Below are 14,805 nucleotides of genomic sequence, written 5' to 3'. Positions count from 1 at the left end.
TCTGCACCAATTAAGTTATTGCTTGATGTCGATTCTTACTTGGACCAATTCTCCCCCCAAAAAAGTCCGCATGTCTTGTTTATATCGTTTGGTTGTTTCTAGCTTTAAATTACGTAGTTGTATGTATATATAGCACGCAAATGGCGTTTTAATAGTTAACAGGGCATTTTGCTGTGCAACTCACTATCGAGTATATTTTAAGAACATCCGCAAATTATTCTATTCGAAATATGTTGCACAACAAATGGTGATTCTCCTTAATGTTATTTGTTTAAATATAAAACAACGTATTCTACAGTGTAACAGCAAAATGAGCTTACATATAACTGTACTATTATACAAACAGAAACATGTGGAATGCGAGAAAATGACATTTATTTATAACATTTGTTCTGAAAGTTTAGCACCTTTTCGGTATGAGCAAAATAACGTTGCGACTTGCGACCTTTAAAAACATATAACAGACGTACACAGATTAGGACAAAATAAACTGGTTTAACGAATTCTGTATACGTCTATTTTAAATGATTAAATGATGGCCCCTATTTGTCCCAACGTGTCGCCAGCACAATAACAATCGTGTTCTATTCTGTTTAGGAGCTCAGAGTTCCGTAAGGACCTGGGTTTCAAGCCAGATTTGGCCCATTACCCTAAAACGCGGCGCAACAACAGTCGAAATAACACGGGTGTTTTTGTTTTACTAACCTTGTGGCTGACAAATTAGACAACCCATTGGATCACTAAGTTGGGGCAATTATGGCCACCTTCTTGCACAGGAAATGCACGCCAACGTTGATTCTTGAATCTGTGATCTATGTGCAGATGCTCCAACCATTCTGCCACATGGACTGTGACTTTAGCCTATTTATGCCACCTTGCAAGAACTAAATCAGCGAGGACTTCCACGAAGTGGCGCTATTGACGCAAGTTATATATATAAAGTTTACAATTTATACCTCAGGGTTGATTCTTTGTAGGATACAATATATATTTATCAATTGATGTTCGAAACAATATAGTTAAAACAATATCAATATTTCCTAATTGTATACTGTGACGCAAGACAAAGAATGTTTGAATTTGATTTTCAATGCGTACAATATTTTTTCTTGTTATTGACGTGTATCCTTAAAAAATAACGATTTTCTTAATCAATATTAACAACAGTTTTGTCTTCTTGTATGTTTTCGAATTGGTAAAATAACACCTGTTGAGCGAATTAATAAATAACTCTTCTCGTATTCTTTGTACTTGTTTAAAGTGCATAAACAGCGCACTCCTGCACGTTACCTTTATTTGTTGTGGTAAATTCAAAAAACGACCGTTTTATTGATTCCAAAAATACTTTGCTTTTAAAATCGGAATAGCATAGGCGTATAGTTATTCGTTCACAAACAGTGATCTCTAGCGCTATCCTTTTTTTACTACGAGCTCCGTGGTTGTGATGTAGGAACGTACTAGTCACGTGCTGACTGATTTTATTCGTATAAAAGCTAAACCTGATTTTTTATTCTCTAGACTACAGATTGCTGTATAATGCGCGTTTGCTAAGTTTACAAGTGTCGGTCATTAATGCAAGGAATATATTTAGAAGGATCAGTGACATTCTTTGATATATACCGAGCTGTGATCAGTTAAACTATCAGATGTCAGTTCAGCTTCTGGATATTTTGGTTTAAAACTGTATGCTGAGTCTCGCCGAAAACGCTGCCTTGCGCCTTTCTGAATGAAAGCGGCCACGCTTCAACAATTTTGTGAAGTGGTTTTTCACGTGAGTATAATACACATCTAATTTTTTTTCGCCACGCAAATTTCAAATCAGTTTTATGAAATTCACGGTGTTTCAGCTGGAATACTTTTGGTTATATAGAACCGATTAAAACAAGTAAGGTGTCGTTGGAATTAGAAAAAAAACTCACTCTATTTATTAAAGCGATGTACATTTGAGGGTTTTTGAGCTCTTTAAGGTGATGTCAACTAATAAAGGTCACCCGAGGTATCACCCAAACATATTGGACAGATTTCCTTAGGAGTCTCGTCTTACACCACTCTACTATATATTTTCGTTGGTTTAAGCCCCTTTAAGTGACATTTACGGAAAAAAAAACAATATTTAATAGATAAATGTTTTAAACATTTATTCGCATTTATTTATATAACAGAGATAAGTTTTGAATATTTTAACACCAAGATTGAAGTGTTATTGTACATACGGCTAAATTAATACCAATGGGTATAACTATGAAGTATACAGACTATTCTGTAAACTATAAGTTGATTGCAACCAGTATTAGCCCCAAAGGTAGTGTAAACTGTTAAATCATACTGTGCGATAAAAACTAGTCAAACTGGTAAATTATAGGACATATAGTTTTGCAAATTACTATTTATAAAACTGGATAAGAGATTTAATATTCTAAATAGTAAATTATTGATTTCTATGTTTTCTAGTCCGTAGACGCACTGAAATAAGACTGCCATGCATTTGCATAGGCGATTTCCGCACAGAAAGGTCCAAAAAATGTCGAACATAATCGGACTTTTGTAATGTTAACTTGGTCTAGGTCAGGACTGCTTAACTAGCAGACAGCTGACCGAATGCAGACATTCTCGTTGTTGAATCCGGACGTTATCTTTCTCAGTATTTACGCAAATAAAATTTTTCATCATTAGTTTTATTATTCCTGCTTATTCGATTGATCAGCGAGTGTGTAAGTGATAAGTTAAACTAGTTTTCCAGCGGTTTTAGTTAATAAGTTGTTTGTCACTCGAAGCAGCTGGAGTTTTGCGCCATCTTTTGTTGATATAAATTCAATACAACACCATACTGAAGAAAATGTATCCTGGCAAATCGCTGTTTCTTGGTTTTCTGTAACTGTAACTTATTTCATGAGAGTTATAACGGACCTGAGCGTTATAACAGACCATTTCTAAATCTTCGCTACTGTAATCGAAGAGACAAATTAAAAGTTACTATTATATTATTATTATTTTGAACTTTTGTAACTTAACTTTGCAAAAAAAGTTTAGATGAAGCCCAGATGTTTATAATGTGGGGCCTAGACCATTTCATCTATTAGAGTGGGGGAGGGTGGGACTCCTTCATTATATTTTCTTGTCTCATTTGGTATAGTAAAAAAATATTCAAAGAATTATAAAACCGCGCGTCCTGGCGACTCGCAAAATCCTTTGTTTATTATTTAAAAGGCGATCAGGATATATTGGTGTGCTAAAGGTATCTCATCTTACCCCACAATACTATACAATTGGTATCGGTGTGCATTTGGTTAGACAACTGTCAAGCCCGGTAAAATTTTGAAAGAGAGAAAGAGGGAAGACAGGAGAAATGCAGTTAACCCCATATTTCGTATGCTAGAAATTGTATGTGCCACTGTGAAAAGGTTTATTTTTCAATATGAATTGATTTTATATACTCACAATACGTCATAAAAATTTAATTAAAGTCATAAAATAGACATACGATCGCAGTAAAGTCGAACACGTGCATATATATGTATTTATTAGCTTTTATTAGAGCGATCAATCAGTCTCATTTAACATATTAAAACCGCTTTAGGCAAAAACTTGTATTCCTAGATACGCCGATCATATATTGGCATAATTTATACTTTAATAATGCGGTTAACAACGACAGGGCTTCTAAATAAATAATACCATCATTGAAATGTCAATCTTTTTTTAAATTTCACAATCTAACAATTAAAAACTTGTTTTATAGGCTCTGTCTTTCTTTGCTCTGAAAACATTAACAGATTGTTCTGTGATGCAACAAGCGTTATTACGACAGCAGCATCATAGTCATAATCGCCCCTGGCCTTAAAAGAAAACGAGTTCTCCAAACGGCCTTTGCTACGTCGCTGAAACAAAACAAAATGAAAAAGAAAGTAGTACGACCAGTAAAATGTTAGCTGTAAAATCAACAGAAAAAAATGGCCAGTTATATAGGGCAGAGAAAAGCTCTCATAGGTTCACCTGTAATATCCTGAAAGAAAGATAATATATCTAAATCTGCAGAGGATAAACCATAGCAGGTATATATACAGCTCTAATTGAAACTTAAAGTTTTTTAAATCAATAATCCCGCTTTAGTCATGCTAGAATATATACCTGCCCAGTGTAACATATTTCGACGTTTCTATGAATATTAGAATCAAATTAAAGGTGTTTGATGAAGAATACATTTGTATTTTAGGTATGCATAAGTTACCGGCTAGAAAACGCTTTAAGCGCTGCTTCGACTTAAAATTTCCAAAATAGATTCGTTGATAGACACTACTACACAATAATTTTGTGTTAAGTATGTTTAAATAAATACATTTATTTGTGCCTAGATAGTTTTAAGTTAAATCAAACAAAGTTCCGTTTCTAATCATGAATTTGCTGGTAATGATAACAATCTTCTGCGTGGTGAAAACTATACGAGGTAAGTTTTTGCGGAAGGGGTAGAATGCATTTAGTTTTAGTTTATTGAAGTAACATAAACGATTGTTTCGTTTCAGGTATTTCGATGCAAAAGATGACGAGTCAAACATTTGAAAGGCAAGAGAAAAGATTTGTTAGAAGTTTAGTTAATCAGGTTGGAATGTGTTTTGTAAACTTTATTAATTCACCAACGTTGCATTTACTAAACGTACTTGAAACCGTAATAACTGGATTAACATGTTTTGCATACATCACAACCCCACAAATGAAAATATATATGCATTACCGCTTTAATACGCAATTACCTTTTACGGTCATACCTATATATTCGTTCAACGCCAAAAATAATTCAGTTATTTTAGTTTTATCGGCGGGACACTTAAACAAATATTGTTTAAACTCAATATATATAAAGGTTTTGGGTGATACTATGAATTAGTACTATCATTCCTTTATTATTCGACAACAGTTCAAAACATACATTAAAGCACACCAAGAGTTATTTTGCGTTTTGCACATTGGGTGTAATTTTATCGGTTTGAAAACAAGTGGGGTAAGCCAGTTTAAAAATCTTGGAAATTTTGGTAATTAAATAAATATAGAGAGGGAGAAAACGGGGGAGAAAATAGAATGAAAGGTGTCCCATCTTTCCTCATTCCGCTATACATTATTAGAAATACACGTATAAAAAACAGAATAGTATTGTACGCTTTAGGTTGGACATTCTTTTTTTCACCGACTGCTATAGTTTTTATCATGTAACTATATACAGTATATTATTGTATGAAAAATTGCTATTGCTCAAACAGTAAGGGGCATTGTTAGAAGATCAATTGATAAATTTGTAATAACAGAAAATTAATAATACCTATTAATAAAAAATATTTATTTTGCCACAAATTGATTCACACGTGTTCATTCATTAAAGCCCTTTTATCAGCCCTAACAAAAAGTTCGTACTATCTTCCTCCTTTATCCGAGACAAAGTGACTGCTTAATGTTGTCTCTCCATCATTACTTTTGTCTTATTATCGTTTGTCACATCAGAAGATACATTACTTGACCTAGTTTAAAACGTTTATGCAACGATGCGAATAGTGGCGAACTCTACTTGCGGAACGTGACTCACGAATTTACCGTGTATAATATGCCTTTGCTTTATACCTAAACAATAGTTACTAGCGTCGCGCCAGCCTTGGGAATAATTGTAAAATACTAATAATCATTCGCAAATAACTGTCTAATGTGTATTTTTTTGCCCTTCCTATAGTTATACCTAATTTAAGTATAAATGATGCAAACAAATTTTGGTTACGAAAGGATAACATTTTGACCACCTCCTTTTCAAAAGCAGTATTAAAATATCGCCGCCGATTTTAAAAGATTAAGGTCACAGGTTTATTAATTTCTTTTCGCGCTTTTCATGAAGACTTACTTTATTATATATATTGTTTAAAATATTTTGTGTGCACACATGTGCAAGTCTTAACCCTAATCGTAATGCTATATGTGTATACCGCAAGTTTGGTACAATGCAAACATAATCACAAACAGTTGAAAATCTATTCCAATTAAGAAACCGCTTTCGAGCTTTAGTTTATTTGTGGTTTTGTTGCAAAATAAACTCCAAAACATAAAGTCAATGAATATGAACCCGCTGACCTCCTATTCCGAAAATTTGCGGCCAGTCAAAATTCTTTCTGCCTCTTTTGCTTGGTAATAATATTTACCTGATATTGATCAAGAAAACATAGAAACAGTCAACGCCCAGTTCTTAGAAAAACCAAATTCGAGTTTCTGTGTTCAGTCCTTTTATTTATTATTTGTTTTTGCTCTGGTATAACATTGTCTATGATATGTTTAAACCGCAAGAATAAAACTGCGAAAATCTTTTGAATCCGTCATTGCGATCACTATGGGAAAAAGTTTTGATTTAAAAGTAATGTAAAATAAACTAAATAAGGTAAAACAAAAACATACATTAAATATTATACGTATAGCAAAGTAAACTTATTTTTGTTATTAGCTGGTGTTATAGATCACTAGAGTTGAATATTAATTGAAGAATAATAAATTAAATTTTAAGAAAGATTGATTCTGTTACAAATAAAATTATGAGAAGGAATGTTGCTTGACGATTATTTCAACAATCGCTCATTTGCCGCGTAGTTTCGGATTTTAGCAAATGGAACCGCCCATACGCGATGTAAAAATGACGCTGTTGCATTTACAAACACAACAAATGTCCGAGGAACTTGCGTTGGTTGCCAGAAGATTATTATCTTATGTTTATTTTAAACATACAACAAATAAGTTGCGGGAGAATATTTTCTCTTTAACTCGGTTTGGGTGCGGTTAAGAATACAAATGCCGATACCCAGTACATGCGTATTATCACCTATTCTAGTAACTTGTTTTTGTATATGTGTATATAGGCACGCCTTCTCTCCGACTGGACGGAATGGTCCACTTGCAACGCCACTGTATGTGGGATAGTTGGTGTGCAGGAGAGATATCGAAATTGCTCAATTGCGGGCGAAATTTCTGTTCATTTGACAATCTGCGGACAAGGTATAGCAATTGGTAGCTTAAGCAACACGAATGGAAATGCATTTAATAGTTCTAACTTACAGAGCTTTACCAAGCGAAGCCTTGTGAAATGCCGTGTATTACCAATCAACCCGTAAGGTAATTTTGAATAGTACTTGATTGTGCTTTATTTTAATTTAAAACATAAATTTTGCTCTTTGTTGTGTAAAAGCTTTTTTATTAATTTAATAGTTTAAATGAATAAAAACAATGCAAAACAAGTTTATTATAAATTATAGTCTCAGTTCATGGAGCAATTGGGGAAGTTGTAGCGTGTCATGTGGAAGAGGGGGTGTTCAAATCAGACAGAGAGATTGCTTACAAATGTAAGTAATGTTATCATAAATGAATGTAACTTACTTTATCCTCGCGTGGCCGGAAAACGACAGTCGTTATCTTATCACACGGATTTAACACCTCGTGCCAGCTTACGAGTTACCATGTATTTTACTCTGTCGGTGATTATTTTTTAGAGGGGGATTTTTTTCATTTTTTTATGCATGGCTGATAATTTAGACAACCCATTAGTGTTGGAGCAAATGCCGTTTAGTGTCTTGCCCAAGGACACATATACGTCCACAATGGTAGCAGCGTCGAGCCTTGAACCCATTACCTCTGGGTTACAGGCAGGTGCGCTAACCATTATACCACGGCGCCGGACAATCATAACTTTTGCTCATCTCTTTGTTTACGTAACGAAGGTTACAGCACGGCTTACTTGGTATACGACCTGGTATAATTCGAAAAACTATCAGGCTTGAAATTACCTGGCCGTTGTCGTGTGATGTATATTTGTTCCGACTGATGTATTTTTAGCGGCCGCTAGTGCACATGCGCTGCGACACACTGAAGCATGTGCAGTAGGTCGAAACAAATACAATACGACTGAAGCATGTGCAGTAGATCGAAACAAATACAATACGAGGTCTATAAAATACTGACCGACATAGCGACATAAATACAATGTCGCTGCGTCGATAATTACCTGTAATGAAAAAAACACCTAATTACTTTATTGTTACACTTGACTTTGTTAGTATATACTATTCTATTTTGTAAAGCAAAGCATATAGTTCGCGTTTAGCATGGTTGATTTAAATATTCAGTTTGTATTGTACAGAGCATGTTTTTCAAGTAATGAAAGAGTGTTGGTATAGTAGAGTGGTGTGGGATGAGATGGTAAGTATATTGCCAAATATTTCCAAAAAATCAAAATAGATGACGGTTTTTGGGTAATACCACGAATTAGTACTATCATTCCTTTATTAATTGACAACAATTCAAAATATAAATATTAAAACACACGATGAGTTATGTAGGGATTCGCACAACGGATGTAATTTTATAAATTTGCAAAACACGAATCTCGCCTCAAACCCGAGTTCGTAACAAAGACTTCAATCCTATTCTTTGTGGGTGAGGTCCTTGTCAAGAACCTTGGATTTATAGGCCAGATTTGGCTCATTACCCCAACACCCCGAGAAGTCCATTGATGTGACCGGCGGCGCTCTATCTCAGACCAACTCTATCCGCGACACATCGTCTAACCATTTCCAACCCTTAAGTCATGAACCAAGCCTCGTGGAGGTTCGTGTCAGTACCGCCGTCCAGCATCGAACCGGGGCTACTTTGGTTTCGATGCAGGCGCCTAAACCACTAAGCCACGGCGCCGGACCGTGACAGGAACCTTACCCAAAAAAAGAATATTAAAAGAACAGAAAATTGATAATAAGTGTTAATAAAATTTGCATTTTTGCTATAAATTGGGTATTGCTACACCGTTTTTCGAACAAACCACTCCTCATAAATTATCTCCAAGTGCAAATGACTGAATTTCGAGTATATTTTCTTTATAATATCTATTTTATTAAATTAATATGTTATGTTTGAATCACTCCTGAGACAAAATTATTGTTACGTTTGATAACGGGGGTTTGGTCCGGGACGCTGCTTTAACGGCCAATCGCGGGGCCTAACTGCTGTAGTATGTTGTAAGCTACACTGAACACGACTATAAAAACATGTAATTTAATAAAAACTAAATAAAAACGAATGGCATTAAAATACACACTCAACTGTTAAACCATAGTGATAAGAAAAACACAAAAGAGCACAAATAGTGGGAGGAAACACATTCAAAACTAAACTGACATACAATACAAATATTACGTGGACAATAAAAGGAGTGCGCGTGTCAAAAAACTAAGTGTTAAACCCACGACATTACAATATTAGCTTTATACTCCATATTACTGTCTCTGTTTAACTTTTTTTAATATTTAAAAACAGTTTTCGTTTTTGACGAGGGCTTTATAAAGTCGTGATAAAACCGTTAAATAATTCTGTAACATTATTTTTCTGAATAATATTAAATGTGGGTCCGTAAAAAGAAATTTAAAAAGGCTTTGTCTGACAAAGTGTCCTATCCTCTCCCACCCTACGATAAATTAAGTAAAATATTCTTGTTAAACTAGTCTAAAATAAGTGTTGGTAGTACTTAACTGTGAAACTTGCTTATTCTAGACGACAAATAACATACTTACCTCAGCTCTGCTTACTTTAATTCGAAAAGTTTTATAACTTTTGGACCGGGTCGTCACTATATTTGTTTCGACCAACGGTGTATGCACAATGTCCGGTATAAATATATCAATCGGAACTAATATATCACGACACCGTATCTAGGGTAGGTTGTGGTTGCAGTAGACACAAAGAATACAGCAAGTTATTAACGATTAAACAAGAAAACTCAAAAACATAAAATAAAATGTTTGACAGTTACACCCGACAAGCAATACTTACAGTGATAAGACATTTAACCTTTACAATATCAATTATCTAGTAGGACAAAGTGCGCGTGAAGCATCATACATGTTACAAATATATTTGCTGAAATGCAGCCCCTGCACGGAACGGTTTCTTCAACAGAGAAGTTGCATCGGTCAGAATACATGTCCACAGTGGAGCCAATGGCAGGAATGGAGCGAATGTTCGAAATCCTGTGGAATGGGTGGGGTAAAAATACGAGAAAGAAGTTGCCAAGTTCGGCGGTATGTTTGTATGATGGTGTAATGAACATATTTGTAATTGTTGTAACAAGACGTCAAATTAAACAATAAAAGTAAAACATTTTTATATTGTTAAATTAATCAACAAATTCACAGTGTTTTATTGTTTAACTTGTTCTTAAAAAGTAACTTAATCATTGACAATGGGAGAAAGAGTTTATTGCAAACCCAATTTATTTCCGCACAGAAACACAAGAGTTGCCCAAGTGGTGGTGAGTGACGTATTAAAAAGAGTGTCAAGTCCACGACAGAGTTCAATTCAAAACGGTAAAATATGTCCAAATGAATGCCATAAATAAAATTTATTTCGTCTTTTCGTTCACGATAAGGAAGAACGTGGGAGTTTACAATAGCGAAAAAACGGGTAGTATAACGGTAAAACAAAAACAACAAAGGCGTGACCGTCTGCTACCAAGCAGATATTTGGTTATTAATTGTGTTTGTTTACTTAAAAAAAAAAAAACACACTTTATATTCTGGTGGTATTGATTCGCTGGTGACTAATTTGCCCCGAAATTAATTCGTACATGGTCATTATACTATACCGACTATTTTGGGAATAGTCTTTTATAAGACACCCAAGAAAACGCGGGGTGAGAATTATTACATTTAAATATAATGCAGTAAACGCATCGCTATGTGAGGGCGGGAATGAAGGTGCTGAAGATGCATTTCCCTGCATGACGTCAACTTCATGTCGACGTAATTGGTCATCGTGGCAACCATGGAATGGTTGTTCAACCACGTGTGGAATGGGTTTTAGCGCGGGACGGAGAGTTTGTTTGGGTGAGCATATACCAGTCGTGTTAAAAATTAAAACTGCGCTTCTTAATCTGTACAAAATTACAATAAAAAAAATTGTGAACCCGTTGTTCTTCCAGGCAGCATCGGTTCTTCGTGTTTGGGAAGACCTGCACGTTACAGACGGTGTTACAGTCCGCCATGTTGGTCAAGTTGGTCAATGTACACACCATGTTCAATTTCCTGCGGTGCCGGTGCGGGATATCGCACACGTCGACGCGAATGTCGTGGAACTTCTACTCGGGTACCACAGTATATGACGTGTCGTGGAAGTAATACTGAACGGGAACTTTGTAACACCGAGGTAGCAGCACAGTGTGCATAACGATAACTAGACGTAAAACTCGTAACTACGTGAAGACAATTTGTGTGTTAATGAGATAATGGGAACATGATTGTAACAGCTTAAATGTAGCTGTACATTGTCGATTGTTTTCTAAAGACTATAAACATTTCTGCTTTATTTTTAAGTTGTTTGTCTCGTCCACGCTTTACTTTTTTAACAACTACCTATTCGTTTTAGACGTGTCCAAGATGGGGTCAATGGTCGAGATTCAACAGATGTTCAAAAACCTGTGACGGCGGAAGGAAGATGAGAACACGAAAGTGTGAGAGAGGAATTTGCCGTGGACGCAAAACCGACGTCGTCACATGCAATTACCAAGTAAAATATAATTCCCGGATTTTCCTGTGACCTAGTTAAATCACGAATAATGTTAAAGTATTCTATAAGAAAATATTATTACATCTCAGCGCTGTCCCTATTGGAGTCAATGGTCTTCATATACTTGCTGTAGTGTGACATGTGGTGCGAATGGTATAAAGGAGCGGACACGAGTTTGCAGGCATGGAGGATACAGAAGGGCACCGTTCATGAATAGTTAGTATATATCTGTGCCATTTGCTGTTTCTATAAAGCCTTTTCACCGAAAATACAAACAAAGTTGTTGATTTGTGCAGGTTGTGTCGGAGAATGGAGAGAGCAAACTAATTGCTCCATGCATCCGTGTAATGTAACTCCTCCATCGGTGTTTGACACGTTTGAATGCGGGATACGAAACAGGCGACAAACGAACAACCTTAGTAGCTCTTTGTTGCGAATATTTGGAGGACAGGTTTGTTCAGTTTGAAGTCATCATATAAACTTTAAGATATTAAGTTATTCCTAAATTTCTGAAGATATATAAATATTTCTAGCAATCAGGCCCGCATGGGTGGCCGTGGCAAGCTAGCTGGCAGCACAAAAACTGCAACAGATGTTCATGGTCACATTCTTGCGGAGCCACCCTTGTTGCACCTGGTTGGGTTATTATTGCTGCCCATTGCATCGAAGAAGCGTACGTATATCAAAATTGCGTTCCAAAGAGAACGTTAACTGTTTTAATGGTACACAAAAAAGTAATCACGGACAATTATTAGGTCTCAGCCCATGAACCATGACAACCCGGGGGATTTATGGAGTATCGTTGTCGGGATGCACAGACTTAGTGAAGATGGTGAGCGATATTTCATTCGAAGGGCAATTGTTCACCCCAACTATATATATAGAGATGTCACAGATGGTGGGTAGCGGGCATGTTAATATAGTTACCTAATTGCGCTGTTTTATTTAACACGTAACCAACTTACGTTTTTAAATTTTACAGCTGATATTGCTCTTGTTGAGTTAAGAAGTGAAGTCCCTCTTACTACAGAAGTTGTTCCGGTATGTCTGCCACAATTCAGCCAGCCACTTGTAAATGAGACATGCTTTATAACAGGCTGGGGATTCACGGGTATATACTTTGCCTATAAGACAAGGAGAAGTTTTACAATTGGAATGTTTTGTTTAGGCCCTGCGTCATCTGTTAGCGCAAGGCTATCACCAACATTACTTGAAGCAGAAGTTCCTATCATGAATTTTACTGCATGTCAAATGCTCAGTCCAATTTACCAAGAACTTTTAAACAGCACGAATCACATGTGCGCAGGAGATCCAGTGACCGCTGCCACCGATACTTGTTTGGTAAAATTACACAATGTTAGAAAAACAATATAGACCAATTAGTTAGCATAAACATAAAGCTTCGTGTATATTGAATATATTGTGAAAGAGTTTGGTTTAGAAAGTAATTGTATAATAAAGTACTAATCATTTAAGAACACTTGTTTAACTTAAGGGTGACTCCGGTGGACCTCTGACGTGTCAACGACTTGATAATACTTGGTACATATCTGGCGTGACATCGTTTAGTTTTGTTGAATGCGGTACTCCTGGCCACGTGGGAATCTACACACCGCTCATCTCCTTCGAAGAATGGATTCGCACCACTATCGAAAATAACACTAATGCTGCGTGTTAACGAACTCAGAATATCAAATACCGAACATTACAGTGTGATTGCACTGCATATTGTATTTTGAGCATGCGTCAGACACGGTATGTTGTAAACTAAAACACTATATTTTTATTAATCGCATTATTCTATATGCTGCTTTATTGTCAAAACCCTTCAACTGTCGAACCAACGTAGTATATTACACGACCTCTATCTGTAGTCGGCAGTGTATATTGTTAGCAACATGGGTTGAGAGTCAGTAGCTCAGGTTCGTGTGCGGTTACAACATTTGTTTGGTCACGATTTAGCACATGATTGGTCTAGTTTATCTAGTGTGTAATACAGTACTATCATATGTATATATATATAATACTGTACGCTTTAATTAGGTCTAAACATTCTTTTTCTTGCCCTACTGCTAGTTTGGGGGAAGATGAGATTCTAAATTGAAATATATTTACATTAGCAGTATTCTGCAACATGTAGTTAACCTACCGAGTGTAACAGGCTGTGCTAGTTTCTTTGCCATGTGAACTTCATATATATAACGGTAAACCGATATTTTTGTTGTTTTATCTCAAATTAAAGTCACATTGACGTCTGCCTATTCTCTTCATGTTATATCTCAGTATTTTTTTTTCAAAGGTAGAACTAGTTTTTAAGACAAAATCAAACCGTACGAAATATTCAAGGTTGCTTTATAAAGCTATAAAACTAGTTTAATTGTTCACACACGCAAACTAAAAAAAATCATTGTCTTTACTATGGTTTAGCGAGCATTAAACATAGCACCTTACTGTTTCGCATTTTTTTACCTGTTGAAAGTATACTGTTTCTATTTTACATATTTGTTTTAAAGTTTAAAAACGGTAATTAGCTTTGACGGGCGTTTTATAAAGTCGTGATAATACTGTCGAATAATTCTGTTACCTTATTTTCCTGATTATAATTAAATGGGGGTCCGTAAAAAGAAAATTAAAAAATGTGTTGTCTGACAAAGTGTCCCATCTTCCCCACCCTACTATACGAGGCAAAGACCGACCTTTAACGTTTAAGTACACGTTGGTTAAACCATGGAATACTAACTTACTTATGTAAGTTAATATCCTATGGGTATACCTACAGAAATAAAAAGAATAGAACGCGCATCTGTCCAAAACCGTGATACATTCTTTTTTTCTATTCAAGTGACCGTCAACTCCGCTGATTTCGCTTGGTCCGTCCCCATTTCGCTGTATGGGCGCACTTTGGTTTTAGGATGTTTTAGTTTATTTTAAAAACGACACCTACTATTCAAGTTTATTGGGTCAGTTTGATTATTTGGTAGGTTAACGCTTACACTTTAGCGCTTGTTTAGAAATTTTAATTATTTAATAAATTTAAAGAAAAACGTTCAAACAAACGGTTTGTTAGAAATATATATATATGGAAGAAGTTGTTATCCTCTTTGAATTTAAAATTAAAAAAACGAAGAAAAACTGTTCTGGAAAATGCCCTGGATTCCGTTGACTACAATAGTAAACGGGACCAAAGTTAGTATAATCTATACTCTATACTAACTTTGAACGGGACCGGCTCGCGAAAGA

At 35.6% G+C, this 14,805-nt stretch overlaps 1 protein-coding gene and 1 long non-coding RNA gene across 2 annotated transcripts; one reads left to right on the top strand and one right to left on the bottom strand.

Moving 5' to 3' along the window:
* Window positions 1-2,659: 2,659 nt before the first annotated feature.
* On the bottom strand, window positions 2,660-4,150 carry LOC149741840 (uncharacterized). The gene is made up of 2 exons (XR_016386496.1): window positions 3,250-4,150; window positions 2,660-2,875 (listed from the first exon to the last, which is right to left on the bottom strand). It is a non-coding gene; the product is annotated as an uncharacterized LOC149741840 (long non-coding RNA).
* Window positions 4,151-4,289: 139 nt separating this feature from the next.
* LOC149741839 (uncharacterized) lies at window positions 4,290-13,826 on the top strand. The gene is made up of 17 exons (XM_089892359.1): window positions 4,290-4,444; window positions 4,521-4,597; window positions 6,879-7,014; window positions 7,077-7,131; window positions 7,272-7,358; window positions 9,933-10,082; window positions 10,288-10,367; window positions 10,725-10,886; window positions 10,982-11,205; window positions 11,425-11,565; window positions 11,655-11,781; window positions 11,862-12,016; window positions 12,099-12,238; window positions 12,321-12,463; window positions 12,548-12,676; window positions 12,734-12,906; window positions 13,061-13,826. The coding sequence occupies exons 1-17, from the start codon at window positions 4,393-4,395 to the stop codon at window positions 13,241-13,243; spliced, it is 2,214 nt and encodes a 737-aa protein (XP_089748485.1). The 5' UTR covers window positions 4,290-4,392; the 3' UTR covers window positions 13,244-13,826.
* The last annotated feature ends 979 nt before the right edge of the window (window positions 13,827-14,805 follow it).

This window comes from Ciona robusta, chromosome 1 (assembly GCF_009617815.1).
Source record: "Ciona robusta chromosome 1, ASM961781v2".
Classification (NCBI taxonomy): domain Eukaryota; kingdom Metazoa; phylum Chordata; class Ascidiacea; order Phlebobranchia; family Cionidae; genus Ciona; species Ciona robusta.
The sequence above is the reverse complement of the archived record's forward strand: the minus strand, read 5'-3'. Positions and strand labels throughout refer to the sequence as shown.

Excerpts from the sequence above, each read along its gene's own strand:
- LOC149741839 (XM_089892359.1), top strand. The coding sequence starts at position 4,393 with ATGAATTTGCTGGTAATGATAACAATCTTCTGCGTGGTGAAAACTATA. Across the intron at positions 10,368-10,724 it reads ACAGAGTTCAATTCAAAACG|TAAACGCATCGCTATGTGAG; the intron begins GTAAAATATGTC and ends AATATAATGCAG. Across the intron at positions 12,677-12,733 it reads AACAGGCTGGGGATTCACGG|GCCCTGCGTCATCTGTTAGC; the intron begins GTATATACTTTG and ends TGTTTTGTTTAG.